The sequence below is a fragment of the Protopterus annectens genome, chromosome 4.part0 (assembly GCF_019279795.1).
Source record: "Protopterus annectens isolate FY-2018-M chromosome 4.part0, PAN1.0, whole genome shotgun sequence".
Taxonomy (NCBI): domain Eukaryota; kingdom Metazoa; phylum Chordata; order Ceratodontiformes; family Protopteridae; genus Protopterus; species Protopterus annectens.
In genome coordinates this window covers 868104065-868127401 of record NC_056733.1, presented here as the reverse complement: position 1 = coordinate 868127401, position 23337 = coordinate 868104065, and the positions used below count along the sequence as shown (strand labels likewise).

Sequence of the window (23337 nt, the reverse complement as noted above, 5' to 3'; positions counted from 1 at the left end):
AGGATGCAGGGAGTAGAGTTGGTAAAGGTGGATGAGTTTAAGTACTTGGGATCAACAGTTCAGAGTAATGGTGAGTGTGGAAGACAGGTGAAGAAGAGAGTACAGGCAGGGTGGAATGGGTGGAGAAGACTGTCAGGAGTGTTTTGTGACAGACGGGTACCAATAAGAGTGAAAGGGAAGGTCTACAAGAGGGTAGTGAGACCAGCTATGTTATATGGGTTGGAGATGGTAGCACTGACGAAAAGGCAGGAGTCAGAGCTGGATGTGGCAGAGTTAAAGATGTTAAGATTTGCACTGGGTATGACTAGGATGGACAGGATTAGGAATCAGTATATTAGAGGGTCAGCTCAGGTTGGACAGTTTGGAGACAAAGCAAGAGAGGCGAGATTGCATTGGTTTGGACATGTGCTGAGGAGGGATGCTAGGTATATTGGGAAAAGGATGCTATGGATGGAGCTGCCAGGTAAGAGGAAAAAAGGAAGGCCTAAGATAAGGTTTATGGATGTGGTGAGAGAGGACATGCAGGTGGTTGGTGTGAAAGAGCATGATGCAGAGGACAGGAAGAAATGGAAACAGATGATTCGCTGTGGCGACCCCTAACGGGAACAGCCGAAAGAAGATGATGATGATTATTATCCTTGATGTCTAAGGAAACCAGGAAAGCTTAAGGGAGCAACAGTGGAAACAGAGTTTGCCGGGTGAGCATCCTGAAGGTGGACACTTGAAGGAAAATAACGAGTTGAGAAAAAGTCTAAAATTGATCTCCAATGACCATCTTTCTGGGAACTAAGAACATCGTGAAGTAGAACCCTCTTCCCTCTTTCCAAGGAGGGAGCTTCCTGTGTAGTTCCTTGTGTTTGCAAGTCTTGAATGATTTCAGGAAAAAGGTGGATCTGGTCCTTTGAGGTCTGTGGAATCCCCATGAAGGGAGGAGTGGTTTTCCAAGTCATGGAGTAACCCCCTTGGACAACAGACAGGACCCATTTGTCTGTGATAATGCTTGTCCATTTTGAAAGGAAATGAGAAAGGCGCTGGGAAAGAGATTTCTAAGAAAGAGGCCAGGTAGTCACAGACAATCTGGCTTGTCCAGAAAGGGGGCCTTTTGAGCAAATGATGGGTGAGACCTAGGAGTCGTCTGCCTGCATGTGCCACTCTTGTGTTGTTGGGAAGGAGCATGGGTCTTTTTCCTTACAAAATTAGGCTTGAGGGGTAGCTCCTATGGTATTTAAGAACTGGGGAGACAAAATATGTTTCAGTTCCTGAGGTTCTTTTTCTTTCTCTTGAAGGCATTTGAACAGGGCTGCAGCAATTAGCACCAAATAGGGTGGTGTTGTCTACTAGCATACCCATTTGTTTTGCTTGAAATCTTCAGGCAAAGGCTGTAATCTCAGCCAGGAATACCTCCTGAGGACAGAACCGGATGCTGCGGATCTTGCAGAAACCTCCTCTGCATCATAATTGCATTTTATGGAGTGACTGGTAACCTGGGAGGAAAAATGCCAAAAGGTAAGAGAGCTGGGATTTGGCTGCAGAATCTGGAAGATCTGTCAGCGATTTACAGGCCTGAGAAAGTAGGGTCAGAACTGACTTAGCAATGTGTGTCTGATAATTAATGGCCTAAAAGCCAGAGGAGAGGAGGTGTAGACCTTTTTTTCCAATCCTCTCCATCATTTTACTGTCTTTGTCTGAGGGCAAGTGGTTGGTGGAGGGCAGTAACTTAGAGGGTTTATCAGCAGACAGAAATCACAGCTGGATCTGCAAGAGGACATTTGTACATATACCTACTGTCTTAAAGGGACTTTACAGAACCTGTCTGGCCTTTTGGGAGCAGGAAGTTGTGAGTCAGGTGTTTTGGATGCTGCAAGAAAAGTATCTTGAAAAGAGGGCAAAACAGGTGGGATGGCTGAATGGGCAGGAAAGTCTATTTGTATTTGGATCAAAGTACCCCTTCTGTACTTCCAAAACCTGAGAGCTTTCCTACTTGAAAATTCCATCATTCTGGAGATAGTTTCTCCAAATGTACTATCCTCCTCAGGAGTCTCCACCATTGGAATCAACTTCAGGGGAGGCATAACTCACAGGCGAGTCAATTTGAGTGGTGTAGGCCAGGGACTCATCTGAAGATGAATCGTCTTCAAAGACCTCTTGTTCAACAGTAGTACCCCTGGGTGGAGGGGAAATAGGAGATGCTGGAGTAGGAGGTTGCAAAACGAAAGGCCTAAGTGCGAGAAATGCATGTAAGACTCCTTGGGAAAAAGCTTTCTAGTCTGGGGAAGGATCCTGCGTGGGAGACGCATACTTTTATTTGTGCTTCCATTTGAGTGGAAGGCCTACCCTAGGCTGGGACGGATGGGCTGACATAGGCCTTGGCTCTGGCCCCGACACTGGTAAGACCTCAATGGATAGGGCAGGAGAGGTACTGTGAGGAACATCTGAAGGACTAAGACGTGGTTTCCCCCTTACCGTCCAAAGAGGACGTCTGCTATGCCTCTGCAGTCATGCTGAAGGAACCCTCCCTAGTGGCTTCTAAATCAGTACCCACCGAAGGAGGAGGACCAAGCACAATACATATCTCTGGGTCTTCACCGGCCTTGTGAGGGACATCCGGGATCAGAGGCACAGCCGAAGAATCAGGCCTTGCCTTTTTCTTTGGGGGCTCACCCAATGGACCTGGAGTACCTTTCATAGTGAGTGCTAGTCGGTCTAGTCTCTGGTTCTCAAGATATGTGTTAATGGTAGACAGACAACTGATGAGTGTTTTAGGAATGAACGCCTGACAAATAGCACAGAGTGTAGTCGTGACTGGAAACCAGACAGAAAAGACACTGGTTGTGGGTGTCTTTGTGTGGAATCTGTCTTACACAGTGGCACTTGGCCTTTCTGGATGAAATTAACCTCTTACAAGCATGCAGTAGCAAACGCACAAATATAAGTTTCTCCAATGGAGCACTTACTTGAACGAATAACAACTTTGGCAATGAGATGAATGGTAGAAGCTGTCGTTCGGACATTTGGAGGATTGTACATACAGGCATCACTTTTATGGCTGACGTCGGCTGTTACTATGTGCAACTTCGCATCTACCTAGCAGTAGCTTAAGTTTTTGGTATACTGACCGTACGTTCAGGTCGCTTAGATGAGGAACCCCTCATGTTATGAATACTGCAACATGGGAAAAGAAGGACATACGAACATGTTTCTTATCAGTAAAGTCCCCAGTGACCTCGGTTATACAGGGCTGTTTCACATGCAAAGGAGCTACAACATGTACTGAAACAATGCAAAAACTCATCCTGCACAAAAAGCAAATGCAATGTGCAGCAACAAAACTCGCACATGAAGAGACTTGTGTTTACTTATTTTGTTGCTAGCGAATAAGTTTTGATCTGTTCCTTTAATTATGCATTGGTATTTAAAATGATGCATCAGAAACATTTATAATTAAATGTGCCATCTGAACTTCCACAATAATATAGGCCTACTGACATACAGCACTAGCTAACTACCTAAGGGGGTGCACTTCACTGCAAAGCAGAGGATTCAGATGTGCTCAGAGGAAATAACAAAGGAAAAGCAAGACTTCATTAATCCCCCTATGTCATAGGTCTTCTGCAACAGCACAAACTGGCTGTGAGTGCACAAGGTTTCTACTTTACAAGTTCACTAGATCCTCATACTCAATCGTTTGCCCGTATGCTTTCTGCTCTGTCTATAAACTGTCAAACGTCCCACAACTCCAAAGGGGTCACCCATCTTCCTGACAACCCCAGTGGCTGCTTCTGCCCTCATTTGCACTATTTCGACAGAGGACAAGTGACCCATATCACCAAGGGGGTCAACTTTACCTCCTCACAAATGTATGTCAATGAATTGTAAAATGAATAAACTGAACAGCAACCAATTGAGAACAAATGCTCCATAATCAGTCACAAAATAACAGTAGGGTACACCCCCACACCGCCTGCTAATTATATATACCAATTTTGATATCACAATACAGTGAGGAAAGGGCAAATTCCATGATCGGCAATGCACTGCAATCTCGCACAGAAAAAAAAAAACACTATGTGAAATCAGTTGATTTTCACCCAGCTATACCAGCTTTTATTTCTGTTGAGTGACATGAATTGTCGACCACTTGTATGCAATCTCTCCTCACATACGTGCATGCTTCCATAGACCTGCTAAAGAAGGTTAGTATATTCACACCTGCTGAGATGAATGCCCTAAACATTGCTGTTCCTTGTCTGAGGAAATATGGCATAGGATGGCCCTATTCTTAGTCCCACCCTTCTGAGGACAGGCCTGCTCATCCTCCTGATGCTAGCATCAACAGGCGTCTGTGTTACTAACTTAACATGGGTTGTGTGAAGCATAATCAGAGCTTCTTTCTTTTACACCAGTGGAGCTGGTTACAACATCATTACATTAGAATTGTAAGTGCACTAGTTAATAGCAACCTCTGCCAATTACTACACAAAAGTTGCCCACTAATACTCTACACAGTTGGGAGAGGGGGCAGAGCGAGAGAAAATCATTTAACTTTGTATACCAGCGGCAAAACTTTTATAGGGGTAACAAAGGAAGGAAAAAGTCCACAAACATAAAATAACTATACACAATAATAAACAGAAAGTGTTAACAAATTGAATCCAATGTAAAAAAAAAATAATACACACACAAGTAACGTAATTCTGTGCAAGACTATTAGCGGTGCTGCACAGCAGGACACTATTAAGGCAATTCTTTTCTTAAATATACAGGCACTGGTGGTGAAAGTACAATTCACCATGTCTGCAGCCTAAAAACATGCAATTCCACTGACTGCACAGTACCAGGTAAAATGTTGGCAATAAAATGGTTCCAGAACGTGACCAGTTGTATATTCAGTACTCTGGTTCAGCCAGGGAAAACTATATTCATGGCAAGCTGCACTTACTGCACACGTATAACCTACAAAACCTTTTGTGTATTTCTAGATTGTACCCGTTAGCCACAGGCTCTTCTCTCTGTCAAGGGGACTTGGCCGCAGTGCTTACCATTTTCCTTTTACCACTAGCATCCCACTACTTAAAAGTACTCAGTGCAATGACAGCGGTCCTCACTGCAGGCAGTGGACAGGTACTTTGAGGAATAAGGATATAGTGGGTGTAACAATGACCTCAAGCAGCATCCCAAAACTATTTCATTTATGAAAGATTCACAAGTCTCTAATGTACGGAAATTAGCCTTGATCTTCCTCTACAAGAAGACAGCTATTCAAATACCTCCCCCTTGACTCAGATCTGTACCAGATCGACAAATATTACAAGTGCAAACCTTACTACTGCAGACTAGGCAATCAATTAAGCTGAACAATCTAAGCTGCATCACTGTCCCACTCCAATGCCTTAACATAAGCCAAACAACCAAAAAAAAAGACTCCAAAATGAGGTATACATACCTGCATAGGTGAGACTGCTGCAGCAGGTGGAGTTTTCAGGGGGCTTGGACTTAAAGGAGTACGAGTAATCGCAGCAGCAGCAGCAGCAGCAGCAGCAGCTGTTGCAGCAGCATTAGGAACAACTGAAGCAAGAAAAACGAATGAAAATCATTAGTGGGTTGAGACTGATCACCATTCTTTTAAGTAACACATTAAATGGAAATTATATATATGTTACTAGACCCATTAAGTGCACATACTGAAAAGAGTACAAAAACACAGCCAACTGGATATATATATATATATATATATATATATATATATATATATATATATATATATATATACATACATACACACACGCACACACAAGTTAAATATTAGTACACCTGCTGGAGGTACGTCTATAACAATAAACCTTTGAGGAGATTTCTGTTCACCAATCCTCCATTCTTTGTTTACCCATACAGTTTTAGAGCATATAAAGTCTTTATTTTATTTTACTTACTTATTTAAAAAAAAGTTATGTACTCACCATAACGTTCCATGTTTTTTGTCCATCTCGCTGTTCATTCTTACAATAATGGGTTCGGAGCCGATCCTCAGCTCCGACTCGGCCGAATACTTAGCTGAAGATCTCAAACTTGGCCGTGGCAAGAAGGTATCCCACAATACAGTGGTGCAATTCCCCAGATCTTGTTTGCTGCTAATACTGAATATGTACACTATATATATATCTACACACACACACACACACACACATATTTTTTATTTTTTTTTTTATTTTATTTTTATAACTTCTTTATGTTACGTTGTCCTATCTCGCCTTCATTCTTACAATGATGGGACAGCGTCCCTAGCACCTTTACCCTGAGTGGCTCACGGGAGTATACCTTTCAGAACCATGGAACCAAAGGATGCCCTGTCCCTGGAGGCCAAATCCACTTTGTAATGAGTAATAAAAGTATGCGGAGTAGACCACCTAGCTGCTGCACAAATATTATCCATAGGAATTCTGGCTTGGAAAGCAGATGATGTAGCCAATGCTCTAGTGGAATGAGCCTTTACTTTGAAAGGTAGATCCTTGTTATTAGATTTGTAGATAAAGGTAATACAATTTGAAAGAGTGTTTCTTGAAACTGATTATCCTTTTTTTTTTGCATCAGAAAAGAATACAAATAGCTGGTCAGATTTTCTGAAGTCTTTGGTTCTATGTAAACAGGATCTGAGTTGTCTGTGCATGTCCAGTTGGTGTAATTTGTACTCTGCCTTGTTGCTATGTTGAGGTTCATAGGTTGGTACTAGGCTATCAGCCCTAGGGCCTATACAAGCCTAGCCATAACAATTCCCTGGCTATTTCTTCCCACACTATTTACTTCCCTGGACCCCTGTCTAGCAGGGCGACTGACGTGATCCCCGGGGTGAATTTCCTTTCTCCCATCCAATCGTCAAGGTTCCTTTTGAAGAGGACCAAAGAGGCAGTCTGCTTGACATGTATGGGCAATCTATTCCAGAGTCTGGGGAGTCTCTGGGTCAGGAACCTATCCCTCCAGCATGTTTTGTTTATTGTGATGACAAGGTTTAGATCTCTGGAGCATGTGGCTCTGAGGGATTGGGATTTCTTTAAGTGTAGCATGTCCAACAGCTCTGGGTTTGACATGGCCTTGTATGTTAAGCAAAGATCGCCTCTGAGTAGACGATATGCGACAGAGTATAGCTGGAGTTTTTTAAGGCGGTCAGCATAGGGCATCTGATTTAGGCCTGTGATTCTTTTAGTGAAGTATTTCTGTGGCCTTTCCAGTTGTTGCAGATGTCTTGAGATGTACATACCAAACGGGGCATTGTTTTCTATAATGGGTCTAATGAGGGATGAGTACAGTGGGACAATGACCTCCTTTTTTCTTGATGAAAAGCCCTTAGTGATGAGGTGTGCCACATAGAAGGATTTCCTGACTGTTGTGGCGATGTGGTTATCGAAGGTGAGACCACTGTCCACCTGTGTCCCTAAGTCTCTTATCAAACTTTCGGTGTTTAGTGTACTGCCACCTATATGGTAATTCACGGATACATGTTTTTTCCCAAAGGGGATAACTATACATTTCTTGGCATTGAGCTTGAGCCCATGGCTCTGGCACCAAGCATCTGTTTCTGTAAGGCCCTTTTGTAGAGTATCCACATCATTTGGGGATTCAATAATGGCTCCCAGTTTGCAGTCATCTGCAAACTTTGTTATTCAGAGTCCCTTAGTGTTGGCCTGTACTTCAGAGAATAGATGCCAAACAAGAGCGGACCCAGAACTGAACCCTGAGGTACTCCACTTGTCACTTGTCTGGAGCTGGATTTGGAGTCAGCTACTTTTACAGTGTGGGTTCTATCAGTAAGCCAGATAGCAACCCATTGAGTGACGTAGGGATTAATGCCCAGCTTAGTAAGTTTATCTATGATTCCAGAGTGGGGGATGGTGTCAAAGGCCTTGGCAAGGTCTAGATAGGCTGTGTGGACCACCTTACCCTTGTCCATTGCTCTGGAGACTGATTTGAAGAAGTCGATCAAGTTCAGGAGACAAGAGCGGCCCTTCACGAACCCAAACTGGGTGGGGTCCAGTGTTTGAAGGTTGCCAATGTCTTTGTTTATAAGTTCCATGATAATACGCTCCATGGCCTTGCAGATAAGGCTTGTCAGACTGATGGGACTGTAGTTTCCGGGATCCAAGGTGGATCCCCCCTTGTGGAGTGGGATAACTGTAACTGTGCGCCACTCAGTGGGCAAGAAACCTGAGGTGAGGCTATGATTAAACATGGCACTTAGGTGAGGTGCCAGTTCATATTGTAGTTCATGTAGTACACAGCCCGGGATGTCATCTGGTCCCATGGATGCTGTATTCTTAGCTTTGGAGAGTGCGTTTTTTACCTGTGTGGACGTTATTACTGGAAATTGGCAATCTTCCGGTATTGAGATGGGCAATTTAGGGGGTGAAGTTGGCACTGAATCGATCTGTCAGGATATTGGCAATATCCTTGGGATAAGTATATTTAATGCCATTCTATTTTAGCTCAGAGCAGATCTGAGCATTGCCATTTAGATTCTTGACATAGTTATAGAATGCCTTGTTGTCGTCTTTGGAATCTTTGGCAATTTTATTTTCGTAACTAGCTTTGGAGGATTTTATGAGGGATCTCAGTTTCTTACTGAGGCTGGTAAGGAAGTTTTTTGCATACTGGGATTTTCCTCTTTTCTGCAACAGTTTCTTCCTTTTGTTGTAAAGTTTGTTTATGGCAGGGGACCACCAGATTGGCTTCTTTTTTTTTGGATGAGAGCATCTTGGTTCTATTTGGCATGGCATGATTTATGCATGAATGGTTGTGCTCATTCAGTGCCTTAGTCTAGGATTCAGAAGTTGAACTTTCAGCTCCTGTCTGCATGAGTGTCATGAAGTTTGTCACTTCTGACTTGAGTAGCATGAAGTTGGCTTTGGAGAAGTTTTTTATGGAGGTTTCCTTACTGGGGGTGGGGTGGGATGTGGATGTTAAGGGTGATTAGCTTATGGTCAGACGTGACTAACGAGGGGGTGACCATAGGTGTGGAGCATCGATTTCCCATGTTGGTAATGACCAGGTCTAGGATATTGGAGCCCCTGGTGGGACTATGGATTAGTTGATCCAGGGCGTTGGAATTTATGAATTCCAAGAACCGTTGGGCAAAGGTGTTGGTACATGAGTAGCTTTCCCAGTTAATGGCAGGGTAGTTAAAATCACCCAGTATTAGGGTGCTTGGTTCTATCTTAATATTTTCCAGTATGTTTAGAAAGGTGTAGTGAGAATCTTGGGGTATGGTGGGGGATCTGTAGCAAGCTACAATTTGGATTGCAGTCTTACCTAGTGTTAGTTGCACCTGGAGAATTTCAGACGCATTGTGTTGGGCAACTAGCCTGGTGGTGTGAATATCCTTGGTGAATATTGACACTCCTCCACCTATAGTGTTTCGGTCCTGCTTTGGTGGCCGAAAAGTGTGGTAAGAGTTGTAGCCTGGTATTGCAGGGGTGCTCTCTGGAGCCTTGAACCAGGTCTCAGTTACTGCACAGATATCGATGTTCTCCATTTTTAGGAGTGCCTCGAGAGAGAGTGCATTTTGAGATTTAGACTTCTAGCATTGAGTAGCATTACCTTCAGATTTCGCATGCTTGTACCTGTTACGGTGGTGGTTTTGTTCTTTGAACTTTGCCTAAAAAAGGCACTATAGGGGTGGCAAGATCCTTAGCCAGTAACCTGAATCCCAGAGGTGACAGGTGCAGACCATCTCTGGCAAAGCATCGTGGTCTGTCAATCATGTCGTCCCAGGCAGACAGATACTGGATCCCCTTTGAATGACACCAGAAGCTTAGCCAATTGTTGAAGTCAATCATTTTGTCCTTATATTGTGGTATCATTCTGGGCGAAGGCAGGATGCTACTCAGGGCTAGGGTCATACCTGCCTGGGCCACATGATCCAAGAGCTCTTCCATGTCTCTTTTCATGTAGTCCAGGGAGGTACGTCTCAAGTCATTCACTCCAACATGGACAATGACAGTCATATTTGTACTTGTTGTGGAGTGACTTGAGTGCATGCGTTATGTGGCGGATCCTGGCACCCGACAGGCAGCTGGCTGTAATTTTCTCCTTGTTCAACCTGGTGAGAGGGACATCAGTGTGCCGACTATAGAGTCACCTATGACTAAAGTGTTAGGTACAATGTCTTGCCTTAGGGGCTGTTGCTGGGTGGCACACAGGTGTTTTGAACTATGTGACACTTTGGTTGTGATTGGTGTTTGTTTGCGTTTCAGCTTCAGAGGTCCTTGTTGCTTGGGCAGGTTACAGTTAAGGGCCTCTGCATATGTGGATTTAGTGTTGCTATATGTGGGTGTTGGTTTATATTGTTTGGAGAAGCAACTTTTGGTAAAAAGGAAGGGTTAGTACACAAGGATACCCTGTCCTTGTGAAAAATCAAATATGGTGGTTTAACAGAAAGAGCTTGCAGTTCTGACACCCTTCTAGTGGAAGTTATAGCCACTAGAAATAAGGCCCTTCCATGAAAGGAACTTAAGGTCTGAAGATGAAGAAGGCTCAAAGGGAGGTAAAGGTAGAAGGGACAAAACAAAATTCAGATCCCAGGGAGAAAGGGGTTCCTTAAAGGGAGGTCTTAGCAAGGAAGCACCTTTTTAGAAGGCTCTACACAATCTGTGTGACATTAAGTTTGAAGAAGTATCGCCAATATGAAAATTTGAAATTGCAGCGAGTTGAACTCTGATGGTAGCTGCAGCTGAGCCTTGTTGGAACAGTTCCGCCAGAAATTCCAAAATGGAGTGAATAGGTGCAGAGAAAGGATCAATGTTCTTATCTTGAGCCCACAGGGAATACCTCTTCCATTTGCTAGAATAAAGCTTTCTAGTGCAAGCTTTATGGGAGGGCATTAAAATATGTTTTACTAGGAGTGAAATTGTGAAGCCTGACTAACTGGGAAGTGGAACAGCCAAGCTGTCAATTTTAGGGTGTGGAGAAAAGGATGAAGCTCCCAGACATACGAGTCAGCAAATCTGGTACTGGGTCCAGGATCCAAGGCTTCTCCTGAAGGTGGGGCCACAGGAAGGGAAACCAAACTTGACGAGACCAGTAAGGAGCAATGAGAATTATCCTGCTTCCCGAGCTTTGAGCTTTCTAAATTACTCTGGGTATGAGAGGGAAAGATGGAAAGGCATATAATAAGTCCTGAGGGCCAATCGTGAGCCAGAGCGTCTCTCGGTGTCTCCCCCAGAGGGGGAACTAAGGTAAAGTAGTTGCTGCACTTGGCATTCATGGGCGTGGCAAAGAGATCGCAGCAAGGTTGTCCCCATGTTTGGAAAATCATTTCCACTACATTGTGATTGAGAGACCACTCGTGAGGCATTAGAATTGCTCTGGTCAGCTTGTCCACTATCACGCTGGACTTCCCTGGAATGTACATTGCGATTAGAAAGTGCTGGGAAGAAAATGCCCACTGCCATACTCTTAGGGCTTCTCGACACAGGGGGTAGGATCTGGTTCCCCCTTGCTTGTTTATGTACCAAACCACAGACATATTGTCTGACTGGATCACAATAGTCCATGAGCAAGAGAGTCTTGAAGTGCTTGCAACGCAAGAAGCACTGCTCTCACCTCTAGAACATGTATATGCAAGTGAGCCTCATGATCTTGCCATGTACCTTGGACTGTTTTTCCCCAGATACTGCCCCCCCCTCCCCCGTCTGGGAAGCGTCCGTGGTCACTGTAGCTATTGGCTGAAGTGGAACAAAGGGTCTGCCTATTGTCACATGAGTGGAATGCATCCACCATCTCTTGCAAGATTCCGTTATCCTGATCAGATGAGACACTGGAAGCTCTTGAAGAGACCATTGGGAGAATAATAGCCACTGAAGTATCCTCACGCGCATTCTGGCAAGAGGAACTAGTGTAATCGTGGACCCCATTGTTCCTAATAGGCGTAGAATTACTTTTGCTTTCACTTTGTCGATGGGAAGGATGTGAAGGAGTTGATGTGTGAGAGCTACAATTCTTTCTGCTGGAAGATGTGCTATCATCAAAGTGTCTAGATCTGTGCCTATGAATGTAATACACTGAGAGGGCAACAAGGCAGATTTTTGCAAATTTACTGTAATGCCCAAATGATTGCAGATGTCTAGCGTTAGATCCCTGGCTTGTAGGAGTAGATGCTTGGTGGGGGCAGACAGGAGCCAGTCGTCTAGATAAGGAAACACACGGAATCCTAGACGTCTCAGGTGAGCCGTGAATACTGCCATACATTTGAACACTCTGGGGGCTGTAGTGAGACCAAAGGGCAGAGCTCTGAACTGATAATGGCTGGCTACCAGCCGGGAGAGTAAGTACCTTCTTGATGTCCTATTTTTATGTGGTAGTAAGCATTTTGAAGGTCTATTGGGCACATCCAATTGTCTTTCCCTAAAAAGGGAAGTATAGACTGCAGTGTCACCATTTGGAACTTTGACTTTTTGACAGATTTGTTTAACTTGCTTAGGTCCAATATGGGCCTCCAGTCCCCTGTTCTTTTTGTCACTAAAAAGAATCTTGAGTAAGTTCCGAATCCTATTTGGTCTGCAGGGACTTCTTGGATGACTCTTTTTTTGGAGCAACTTTTGAACCTCTATAGTTGCTTGTTCCCTTAGATTGGGTAGAACATCCGGGAGTACTTTGGTCTTTGGGACAAGTAAGCAAAAGGGAATGGCATATCCTCTGGATATTATGTTTAGTACCCATTTGTCATTTGTGATACTTCGCCAGGCTTCTGGGTACATCGATAAATGTCCCCCGACTGCCTCCAGAGTACAGCAGTTGGGCCTCCTTTCAGGAGCGCTAAGGGCATCCGCGAAAGGAATCACGGTCACCCTGGTTTTGCGGACCCCCTCTGCCTCTAGGGCAGCGTCTACCGTTATTACCTTCCCCTCTGCCCCTGGGGAAGGTATCACCCCGTGCGTCTTGGAAAAATCTCTGGGATCCTTTGAACCACATCTTTCTCCTCTTCTGACCTCTGGGATAAAGTCTTGAAAGTACGGAAAAATGTACTCCAATGGCAGAGAGAGTTTTTCCTTCCTGCTTGCATCAGGTTAGAGTGTCTTTTACTTTGGGTCCAAAGAGTGAGGAGCCATCAAAAGGGGTGTTAATAAAGGTAGACTTTAAGGGCTCTGCAAAATTACACAAGCGCATCCAGGAGCGTCTCCTTAGGGAAACTCCGGAACCCGCTGCTCTGCTCGTTCCACCTGCTGTGTATGATATGAGCCTCATGGAGGAGTTGACAATGGAATTTAAGGTGTACAGCTGGGAGCTGGCCTTCTCATTCACCCCTGCAGCTACTGATCCTTGTAGAGAATCTCCTAGCTCATTTAGGAGATCTCTTTGTAGCCTCGTAAAATGGGATAAATAATTCAGCGATCGCAAAGAAAAAGTCACTGAAGAAGATATGCTTCCTGTATCTGTCCATCGTTCTCGAATCTTTACTTGGAGGTTGAACAGATGAGGAAGTCTCTGCAAGTTCCTTTTCGGTGGCTGCTGCCACCACTATAGCATCTACAGGTACTCCCTTTTTTAAGAATTCTTTGTCCAGAGGAGCTGACAAAAATTTGTTTGGCCTCCGAGGGACCAGTTCCAAAGCATCAAGCGACTACTATGGCTTTCGACTAACCAGATCCATTAGTTCATCCAAAGGTAGGGACACCCAGGAGGCTGAAGGTTGAGACCCGAAAGCCTTCAGGTACACCGACTCCTAATCAGAAGGGGTAGTGGTCTGCCAACCGCCTCTTTGCTTAAGGATCTCCAGAATATCTGCGAATGAGATATCGTCAGAGGACGACTTTGGGGACCCCTCCGACTCATCGAGGTCAGGGTCTGAAGTAATGGACTCATCTGAGAAGTCAACATGCTTCCTCTTGGAGGTTCTCTTCTGAGGTGGATCCACAGAAGGATATTCTGGGGGAGGCCTTGGATGAGAGGGGTTCACCCAAAGGGGGATTCTGAGACTTTGGGTCTCTGCTGTCTTGAGGAATGGATGGTGCTGAAACAGTAGCCGGTGCCTTGGGGGGGAAAGGGTACTGGTAACCCTCTGTGGTGCTGAATAGGAAGACAGCACACTCCTCATCAGCTCAAAGGCAGATCCCGCAGGCTCCAAAGACCCCTCTGGCTCAGAGGAGACAGAGAGGCGCAATGGAACAAACGAGATTGGACCTGAGGCCGATGTAGAAGCCAAGCTACCCTGAGCCAACGCTCCAAGGGGTAAACTCGTCCCTGAAGAAAATCGGGGCCGAGAATCCCCCCCAGGGCCAACCAGGGAATTCCAGCTCCCAGACTCACTGGACGGCGCAGAGAGAGTCTGAGCAGAAGTTGGCTTCGTGGAGACCAAAGGGAGTTCCAGAACCGACAAATCCACAGAAGGTGGCACCGAGCACTCCGGCTCCGAAGGACCGGCTTGGCTCAGAGGAGGAACAATAGTGGGCACAGTAGGCTCCAAAAACAAATGGGTAGGAGCTGGGAACAAATTAGTCAGTGCCGGCGACTTAAGGAGTCTACACACCACCCATTCCACGTCCTCATCAGATAAGCTTCTTGTAGACCTGGAAGATAATGAAGGAGATCGAGACCTATGGTGGACAGGCGATCTCAAGGTCGGACAAACCGTCGAAATTTCAGTGGACCGGCTCCGAATAGAGGTATCTTGCTGCTCCGAAGGCTTTGGAGCCAAAGAACCAGGCCAGTCAACCATAAGAACTTCCAATGGCTCTGAAGACTGTGGAGCCGAGAAGTCATGGCCTTAGAAATTTAGGTAGTTTGACAGGAGCCTCCGAATGAGCCGATGCAGATGGAGATTGTCTTTTGTGCGATTTTCCTTTTTTAGAAGGAGATGAAGAAGAGCAGCTATGAATGGCCTCTTCAAAGGAAGGTTTTCAAAAGCCCTTTATCAATTTGTTTCTTCTCTCCTGAAGAACTCTGGCACTAAACGAATTACAGAAGGTGCAAGTCCTCCTGGAGATGGATAGCACCAAGACAACAGACACAAACAATATGTCCATTAGTGATGGATATCTTTTGCAAGCATTTCCGACATTTTTTTTAAACCAGAAGGCTTATGTTCTCTTTCTTTCTTTTCTTTAGACATTTTGACACCAACAAAGGAAGCCTAGAGGCTATATCAAATGCAATAATATTCAAAGACTAATGCTACCAAAAACGATACAGGTAAGAAAGACTAGGAAGAAAATTAGAACCTCTAAATTAAATGGCTCTGATATTCAAACACAAACTATTAAACAGGACAAGCCTTCTAACTAAAACGGGCATATAGCTCTCTAATTTAAACGAGCTATGAAGATACAACAAACTACAACAAACAACTAACAACAACCACTACAGGGATACCAAGGCCTATAAAGCAACGGCAAAAGCCATGCCTGCGGAAAAATTATCTCAACTGAGGAAAAAAAACAGAAAAGAAAAGCAACGAATACAAAATATTGATGATAGAACTATATATAAGCAAAATTATTTAGTTTTGACAAGAAATATAAGAAAAAGTTTCACAACTTGGCCACGGCCAAGATGAGCGCATCCAACATCGTAAAGCGGCAAACAAGATCTGGGGAATTGCACCACTGCATTATGGATATCTTCTTGCCATGAGCCAAGTTTGAGATCTTCAGCTAAGCATTCGGCTGAGTCGGAGCAGAGGATCGGCTCCGAAACCATCATTTTAAGAACGAAGGAGAGATAGGACAACATAACATCATTTGTTTACTGGGGAAGTCCGATTGGGCAAGTTTGCCCATTTTCAGCTGAGGCCCGTGGAGAAAAGCTCCATATAACAACAACATTAACAGTCACTATTTTAAACAATAGTGAAATGATCAGAGAAATGACAGTAATAAATCACACAGTAACACATTATCACAGTTCAAGTCAGTAACAAAGCGAACAGGATCACTTAGTAATGCATATTTTGGCAGTTATGCTTAGAAGAAATCATTTAGTGAAGTATTCTATCAGAGATACAATAGCTTAATATACAATGGAGTAGTGTCTCAGATATGCCTGTTTAGCACTGTAAATTGTTATGCTTAATGTTATAATCACATAGGATCAGTAATCCAATACAGCTATACTGATAGTAGACAGTAGGGGGAGAGAGGGTGAGGATGGGAGTAAGCAAGGTATTCAGTAAGTATAGAGATACAGTGAAAGTGGAGAGTATGGAGGAGAGGGTGAGGATGGGAGTAAGCAAGGTATTCAGTAAGTATAGAGATACAGTGAAAGTGAGAATAGGAATAGAGAGGGTGAGGATGGGAGTAAGCAAGGTATTCAGTAAGTATAGAGATACAGTGAAAGTGAGAATAGGAAGAGAGAGGGTGAGGATGGGAGTAAGCAAGGTATTCAGTAAGCATAGAGATATAGTGAAAGTGGAGAATAGGAAGAGAGAGGGTGAGGATGGGAGTAAGCAAGGTATTCAGTAAGCATAGAGATACAGTGAAAGTGGAGAATAGGAAGAGAGAGGGTGAGGAGGGGAGTAAGCAAGGTATTCAGTAAGTATAGAGATACAGTGAAACTGGAGAATAGGAAGAGAGAGGGTGAGGATGGGAGTAAGCAAGGTATTCAGTAAGTATAGAGATACAGTGAAAGTGGAGAATAGGAAGAGAGAAGGTGAGGACGGGAGTAAGCAAGGTATTCAGTAAGCATACAGATACCGTGAAAGTGGAGAATAGGAAGAGAGAGGGTGAGGATGGGAGTAAGCAAGGTATTCAGTAAGTATAGAGATACAGTGAAAGTGAGAATAGGAAGAGAGAGGGTGAGGATGGGAGTAAGCAAGGTATTCAGTAAGCATTGAGATACAGTGAAAGTGGAGAATAGGAAGAGAGAGGGTGAGGATGGGAGTAAGCAAGGTATTCAGTAAGCATACAGATACCGTGAAAGTGAGAATAGGTAGAGAGAGGGTGAGGATGGGAGTAAGCAAGGTATTCAGTAAGTATAGAGATACAGTGAAAGTGAGAATAGGAAGAGAGAGGGTGAGGATGGGAGTAAGTAAGGTATTCAGTAGGTATAAAGATACAGTGAAAGTGGAGAGTATGGAGGAGAGGCTGAGGATGGGAGTAAGCAAGGTATTCAGTAAGTATAAAGATACAGTGAAAGTGAGAATAGGAAGAGAGAGGGTGAGGATGGGAGTAAGCAAGGTATTCAGTAAGTATAGAGATACAGTGAAAGTGAGAATAGGAAGAGAGAAGGTGAGGATGGGAGTAAGCAAGGTATTCAGTAAGCATACAGATACCATGAAAATGGAGAATAGGAAGAGAGAGGGTGAGGATGGGAGTGAGTAAGTAAGGTATTCAGTAAGTATAGAGATACAGTGAAAGTGAGAATAGGAAGAGAGAGGGTGAGGATGGGAGTAAGCAAGGTATTCAGTAAGTATAGAGATACAGTGAAAGTGAGAATAGGAAGAGAGAGGGTGAGGATGGGAGTAAGCAAGGTATTCAGTAAGCATACAGATACCGTGAAAGTGAGAATAGGAAGAGAGAGGGTGAGGATGGGAGTAAGCAAGGTATTCAGTAAGTATAGAGATACAGTGAAACTGGAGAATGGGAAGAGAGAGGGTGAGGATGGGAGTAAGCAAGGTATTCAGTAAGTATAGAGATACAGTGAAAGTGAGAATAGGAAGAGAGAGGGTGAGGATGGGAGTAAGCAAGGTATTCAGTAAGCATACAGATACCGTGAAAGTGGAGAATAGGAAGAGAGAGGGTGAGGATGGGAGTAAGCAAGGTATTCAGTAAGTATAGAGATACAGTGAAAGTGGAGAATAGGAAGAGAGAGGGTGAGGAGGGGAGAAATCGGTTCAGCCTGGTGAGGAGCAAGAGCATTACCATCTGTGCTTTAGATGGTACTTCAGCAGTTTTTTGAAGTGCGTTAGGTTTGTTGTGTTTAATAAATCCTGGGGGGGGTTCCATGATTTAGTTATGTAGCTAAAATACAGCGAGTCTCCGAAGCTGTTGCTGGATTTTGTAACTTCGAGTAGTAATATTTTTTAGAATCGTAGAGTCCTGATATTGAGGTGGGTTTGTACTAGGTCTTGTAGGGATGGACATTTGTCGGGTTGGTAAACTATGGAATGGGCTATGTTAAGTTGGTTTAGCGTTAAGTTGGTTTAGCGTTAGGTTGGGCAGCTCTAGCCATTTGAGTTGTTTCAGAGCAAGACAATGATGAGTTCTGTGGGGCAGGTTAGTGGCAAATCTAGCTTTATCTATTGTATCTGCTGCAGCAAGTGGAGATCAGGTTAACTACAAACACAGAATTCAAGCCCAAAACTGAGAAAAAATTGGGGGGGGGGGGAGGCATAAATGAAGGACAGCTCTTCAGAAAGGCCTTTATCAATAGATTTGTTACTGTGTACGGGCTGAAAGACGAACAGAAACTGCAATAATATGTACTTTGGTAAACAAAAAAAATTAAAGTTTTAAAAATTTGTGTAGCCCAATACTCATTTAGACATATTCCAAAATATTTTCTTGTACATGATCTCCTGCTTCCTTTGGAATGTTTAGCACTTCTGTGAAAAAAGGAAAATATAGTCTTGTTAGGAACGTACCATAGCGGCAGATGTTTGAGTAGTTTTACTGCTGCAGTCCTCACATTTAGGCTAGTCTGCTGTGCAAGTAGCTAAAGGACAGACAGCCCTCCCAAAGGTCTTTCCCTTCCCTTAGTGCTTCGCCCAACATCATGCTTGCAGTGGCAGGAAGTTGTCAGTACAAAGGGTGCATCAACTGAAACCACCTTTGGATTTTTCTTGAAATGGCAGAACCAGAGGAGAATACGCCCAGCCTTGGTGAACAATGCACCAGGTAGCTAAGTCATCTTCAAGTGCCCAATCTGTAGGCTCCAGAAAGAATGGCTGACAAAAGTACAGTTTTGTACCTACCATAAATGTAGATGTTCGAAGATCCACATTGCTGCAGTCCTTACACTTGGGTAGTCCGCTGTCCTCGGTCGGCCCGAATATCAAAGTATAAGGCTGACGTCGGTCAAGGCGCATTTGACTGACATCAGGACGTCAGGGTACAAATGCGCATGACCGACGTCATATCCTCAGTCTTTTCTTGCCCCAGATGTCAGAAGACCCTAAAAATAAAGGTCAAAACCAAAAGACAGCAAACAACCAACCAACCACCCTTGCACTAACTATATGTACAATATATACAATATACACAATATGTACAACCCAACCCACACAACCACCTCTAACTGCAGAGGGGAAGGAGGGAGGGTAAATTGGACTGCAGCAATGTGGATCTTGGAACATCTACATTTATGGTAGGTACAAAACTGTACTATGTTCTTCATCTCACATTGCTGCAGTCCTTACACTTGGGTAGAATCCCAAAGCAGAGGTAAGGGAGGATGGCTAACTACAAGGAAGCAGGAGCTGCCAAAATGCCCTGCAAAACAGCAGTGGCAAAACCAGCCCTGGATTTAGAGTAAAGTGGCAGGTGATAATGCCTAGAGAAAGTATGCACTGAACTCCAAGTAGCTGCCTCCAAAATATCCTTGGTTGCCACTCCTCTCAAAAAAGCTGTTGAAGTGGCAGTAGCCCTAGTGGAATGAGGCCTAATCCCAGCTGGAACTTCCTTGCCATGATGGGAATAACAGAAAGCAATGCAAAACCCAATCCACCTAGAAATAGTTTGTTTTGACACAGGCTTGCCCTGAGAACTCAAAGCAAAAGAAACAAACAACTGCTGAGACTGCCTGAACCCTTTAGTTCTGTCCAAATAATAACGCAACTGCCTGTGTACATCTAAAGTGTGCAAAATCTTTTCCCCTTTATTTTGGGGATTTGCATAAAAAGTAGGCAAATGAATAGTTTGGTTTAAAGCCACACTAGAAACCACCTTAGGCATAAAGGAAGGATTAGTACGTAATGATACCCTATCCTTATGGAAAATCAAAAAGGCTCAACGCCATAAGGGCCTGCAATTCAGAAACCCTTCTTGCAGAGGTAATTGCCAACAAAAAGCAGTCTTCCATGATAAATATTTCAACTCAGAAGTAGCTGCAGGCTCAAAAGGTTGTAGAGTGAGTTTCTCCAACACAAAATTGAGATCCCAAGCAGGAGTAGGAGCTCTTCGTGGGGGTCTTATATTCTTTGCCCTCTAAGAAATTGCTTGAACAAAGGATGAGAAAACAATGGTGGGTCACAATCATAGTGAGCGAAATTGCTGCAGCATGAACCTTAATAGAAGAGAAAGACAAACCTTTGTCCAATAACTCAGTAAGATATTGAAGAGCCACACTCAAATTAGGCTCAGAAACATCAAAATCTTTGCTGCACTCCAAAATAAAAATCTCTTCCATTTATCTGCGTACACTTTCCTTGTACTAGGCCTTCTAGCTTCCAAAATCACATTCAAAACTTGTTGGAAGTTGAGACCCTCTATGGTTCAAAACAGAATATGCCAGGCTGTTAGGTGAAGAGAGTGAAGTTTGACATTCAGCAAATGGCTGTCCTCCTGTGACAACAGGTGTGGAATCGAAGGCAAAGGCAATGGAGGCTTCCGTACCAGACTTCTCAATAATGGGTACCAGTGCTGTCGAGGCCAATCTGGAGCTATTAAAATCATCCTTGGCTTGTCCTGTCTGACCTTTAGAAGTACCTTTGGGAGGAGAGGCAGAGGAGGAAAGGCATACACATGAAGATTGCTCCAATTGAAAGAAAGAGCATCCACTCTCCAAGCTGTGGGATGAAACCTTTTTGTGCAAAACTTTGGCAGCTGATGGTTCAGTGGAGAAGCGAACAGATCTATGCCTGGAGTTCCCCATGACACTGTCAATTTCTGAAATACATGAGGATCCAATTTCCACTCGTGGGGATCCATAATTCGTCTGCTCAACACATCTGCTAAGGAGTTCTGTGCTCCTGGCAGAAACCTTGCCTGAAGATTGAGCTGTAAACTGAGAGCAGTCTCCCACAAAATCATTGCTTGCCTGCATAGAGGATAAGAATCGTTCCCCTTGCTTGTTGATGTACCACATGACAGTTGTGTTGTCTGTTAGAATCAACACCTGCCCTGGAAGAAGTAATTCCTTGAAAGCTATTAATGCAAACTGGACTGCTAACATCTCCTTCATGTTGATATGTAGATGTTGTAGTCTGACAGGCCACTTGTTTTGTATCCACTTTCCATTTAGATGAGCTCCCCAAGCTTTTTCTGAGGCATCTGCCGTTAAAATCTGACTCGCCTCTGGCCGGGTCACAGAGAGTCCCTTGTTTAGGTGACATTCCTGAGCCCACCATAAAAATTCCTTTTGAATGCAAGGTATTATTTGAATGACAGTGTCCAGATCCTGGCAGTGCTGTGTCCATACATTTTTGAGATACCATTGTAGCTTCCTCATATGCAGTTTGGCATTGGGAAGCACCAGAATACAAGATGCCATGAACCCTAATGCTTGAAGGACTGTCCTTGCAGTCAGCACGGACTGATGAGATAGTTGATGGAAGTAAAGGGATAGACTCTTTTGTTTGTCCGGCGTTAAAAAGGCCATCTGGGATGCTGTATTCAGTCTCACACCCAGAAAGCACATGTCCTGAGAGGGTACTAGACTGGACTTTATTTCGTTCACAGAATACCCTAGGCATCTTAGCACTGCTATGACATATTCCAAATGATGAAGAAGCTCTTCCCTTCCTTGAGCCAGAATCAGGCAGTCGTCCAAATAAGGATAGATTTGTATTCCTTTTAGCCTGAAGAAAGCTATCACTGGAGCCAGAACTTTCGTGAACACTCTGGGCGCAGTAGATAAGCCAAAGGGCAATGCAGAGAACTGATAGTGAGAAGTCCCAGCTCGAAAACGCAGATACTTCCTGCAACTTAGTCTGATAGGAACATGAAGGTAAGCCTCCTTGAGATCCAAAGTTACCATCCAATGATCTTTGCCCAGCAGAGGTAAAAGCTGCTGCAACGTCAACATTTTGAACTTGGGAATGTCCAGATAAGTGTTGAGGATAGATAAATCCAAAATTGGTCTCCACGTGTTCCCCTTCTTTGGTACTAGGAACAGGCGAGAATAAAACCTAGACCCACTTCTGGCATAGGGACCGGCTGTATGGCCTTATTTGGAGCAACAGAGAAACCTGCTTGTGAGCCTCTATTCTTTGTTGAGGAGGAACGTCTGGCATGCCTTTGAAAGGAGGCAAGGTATGGAAATAAAACCTGTAGCCGTGGTGTATGATATCCAATACCCATCTGTCTTGGGTAATTAAACTCCAATTTTCTTTGAAAAGTGCCAACCTTCCTCCCAAAGGTGCTGCCAGACGAGAAGGCTCTGGCAGCTGAAAAGGTAGGTCATTGGGTCTGTTTACGAAAGGACTGACCCCTGCCCTCACCCGAAGACTGTGCAGGAGAACTCCCTGTTCTAGGCCTGAAAGAGCCCTGAGCTCTGCCCCTACCACGTCTAGATCTACCCCTAGACTGGGAATCATAAGAAGGATACGTCCACCCCTTAGTAGGCCAATTTCTACTAAACTTTGGAGGCTGGACCTGCAAAAAATCTTTAACAGTCTGCATAGACTTAGCCTTGTCCTCCATTTTCTTTAAAACTGTCTCAACAGGAGGACCAAACAACACGTCAGATTGTACAGGAGCATCTAAAATCCTCGTTTTAACATGATCAGACATATTCTGATCCCGTAGCCAGGCATGCCTGCGAAGAACTGACCCAGTGGCAGCCACCCTAGACGAGGCCTGTACAGCATCAAAACCACATTGCAAAGAATGCTTACCCACCTGTTCAGAAACATGCACTAAATCTTGCAACTCTTTACAATCAATACCTACTGCCAGAGCATCAACCTTAGACTTTAATTGTGAAAGGAGATAGTTCTGGTATTTCAACATGTGAAACTGGCAATTCAAAGCCCTCATAGCCAGAGTGGAAGAAGTATAAACTTTCTTTCCCCATCTATCCAAGGCCCTAGCCTCTTTGTCTGCAGGAACCGGATTCTTAACAACAGAAGCCTTAACACCTTTAGGCCCCTGACTAACAGTTTCTGGGTCAGCCCTAGGACTCTTAAAAGATACTTATGAGCTTCAGGCACCCTGTAATACCTATCCGCTTAACAGGAGCAGGAGGCAAAGAATCAGGATTAAGAGAAGCCTCTGTAAAAACATCTTCTACCACATCCAAAACAGGAGGTATAGCCAAAGGCCTATGCTGGGGTAAAAACAAAAATTCCCTAAGCCTTTTCCTGGAATCAGAGAAGTCCTGACCTTCCCACTTAAAATGCTCCCTCATGGAATGAAGAGTTTCTGAAAAAGAAAAATCCTCAGGAGGAGAAGCAGAAGGAGTAGAATCATCCACATCGGA

At 44.1% G+C, this 23337-nt stretch overlaps 1 protein-coding gene across 1 annotated transcript in view; it reads right to left on the bottom strand.

Annotated features, from left to right (window-relative positions):
* SPECC1L (sperm antigen with calponin homology and coiled-coil domains 1 like) overlaps positions 1–23337 on the bottom strand; it is a 2326126-nt gene that overhangs the window by 873570 nt on the left and 1429219 nt on the right. The window contains exon 9 of the mRNA XM_044068824.1: positions 5444–5565. Within this exon, the coding sequence (XP_043924759.1) occupies positions 5444–5565 (122 nt within the window). The remainder of the gene's footprint in view (positions 1–5443; positions 5566–23337) is intronic.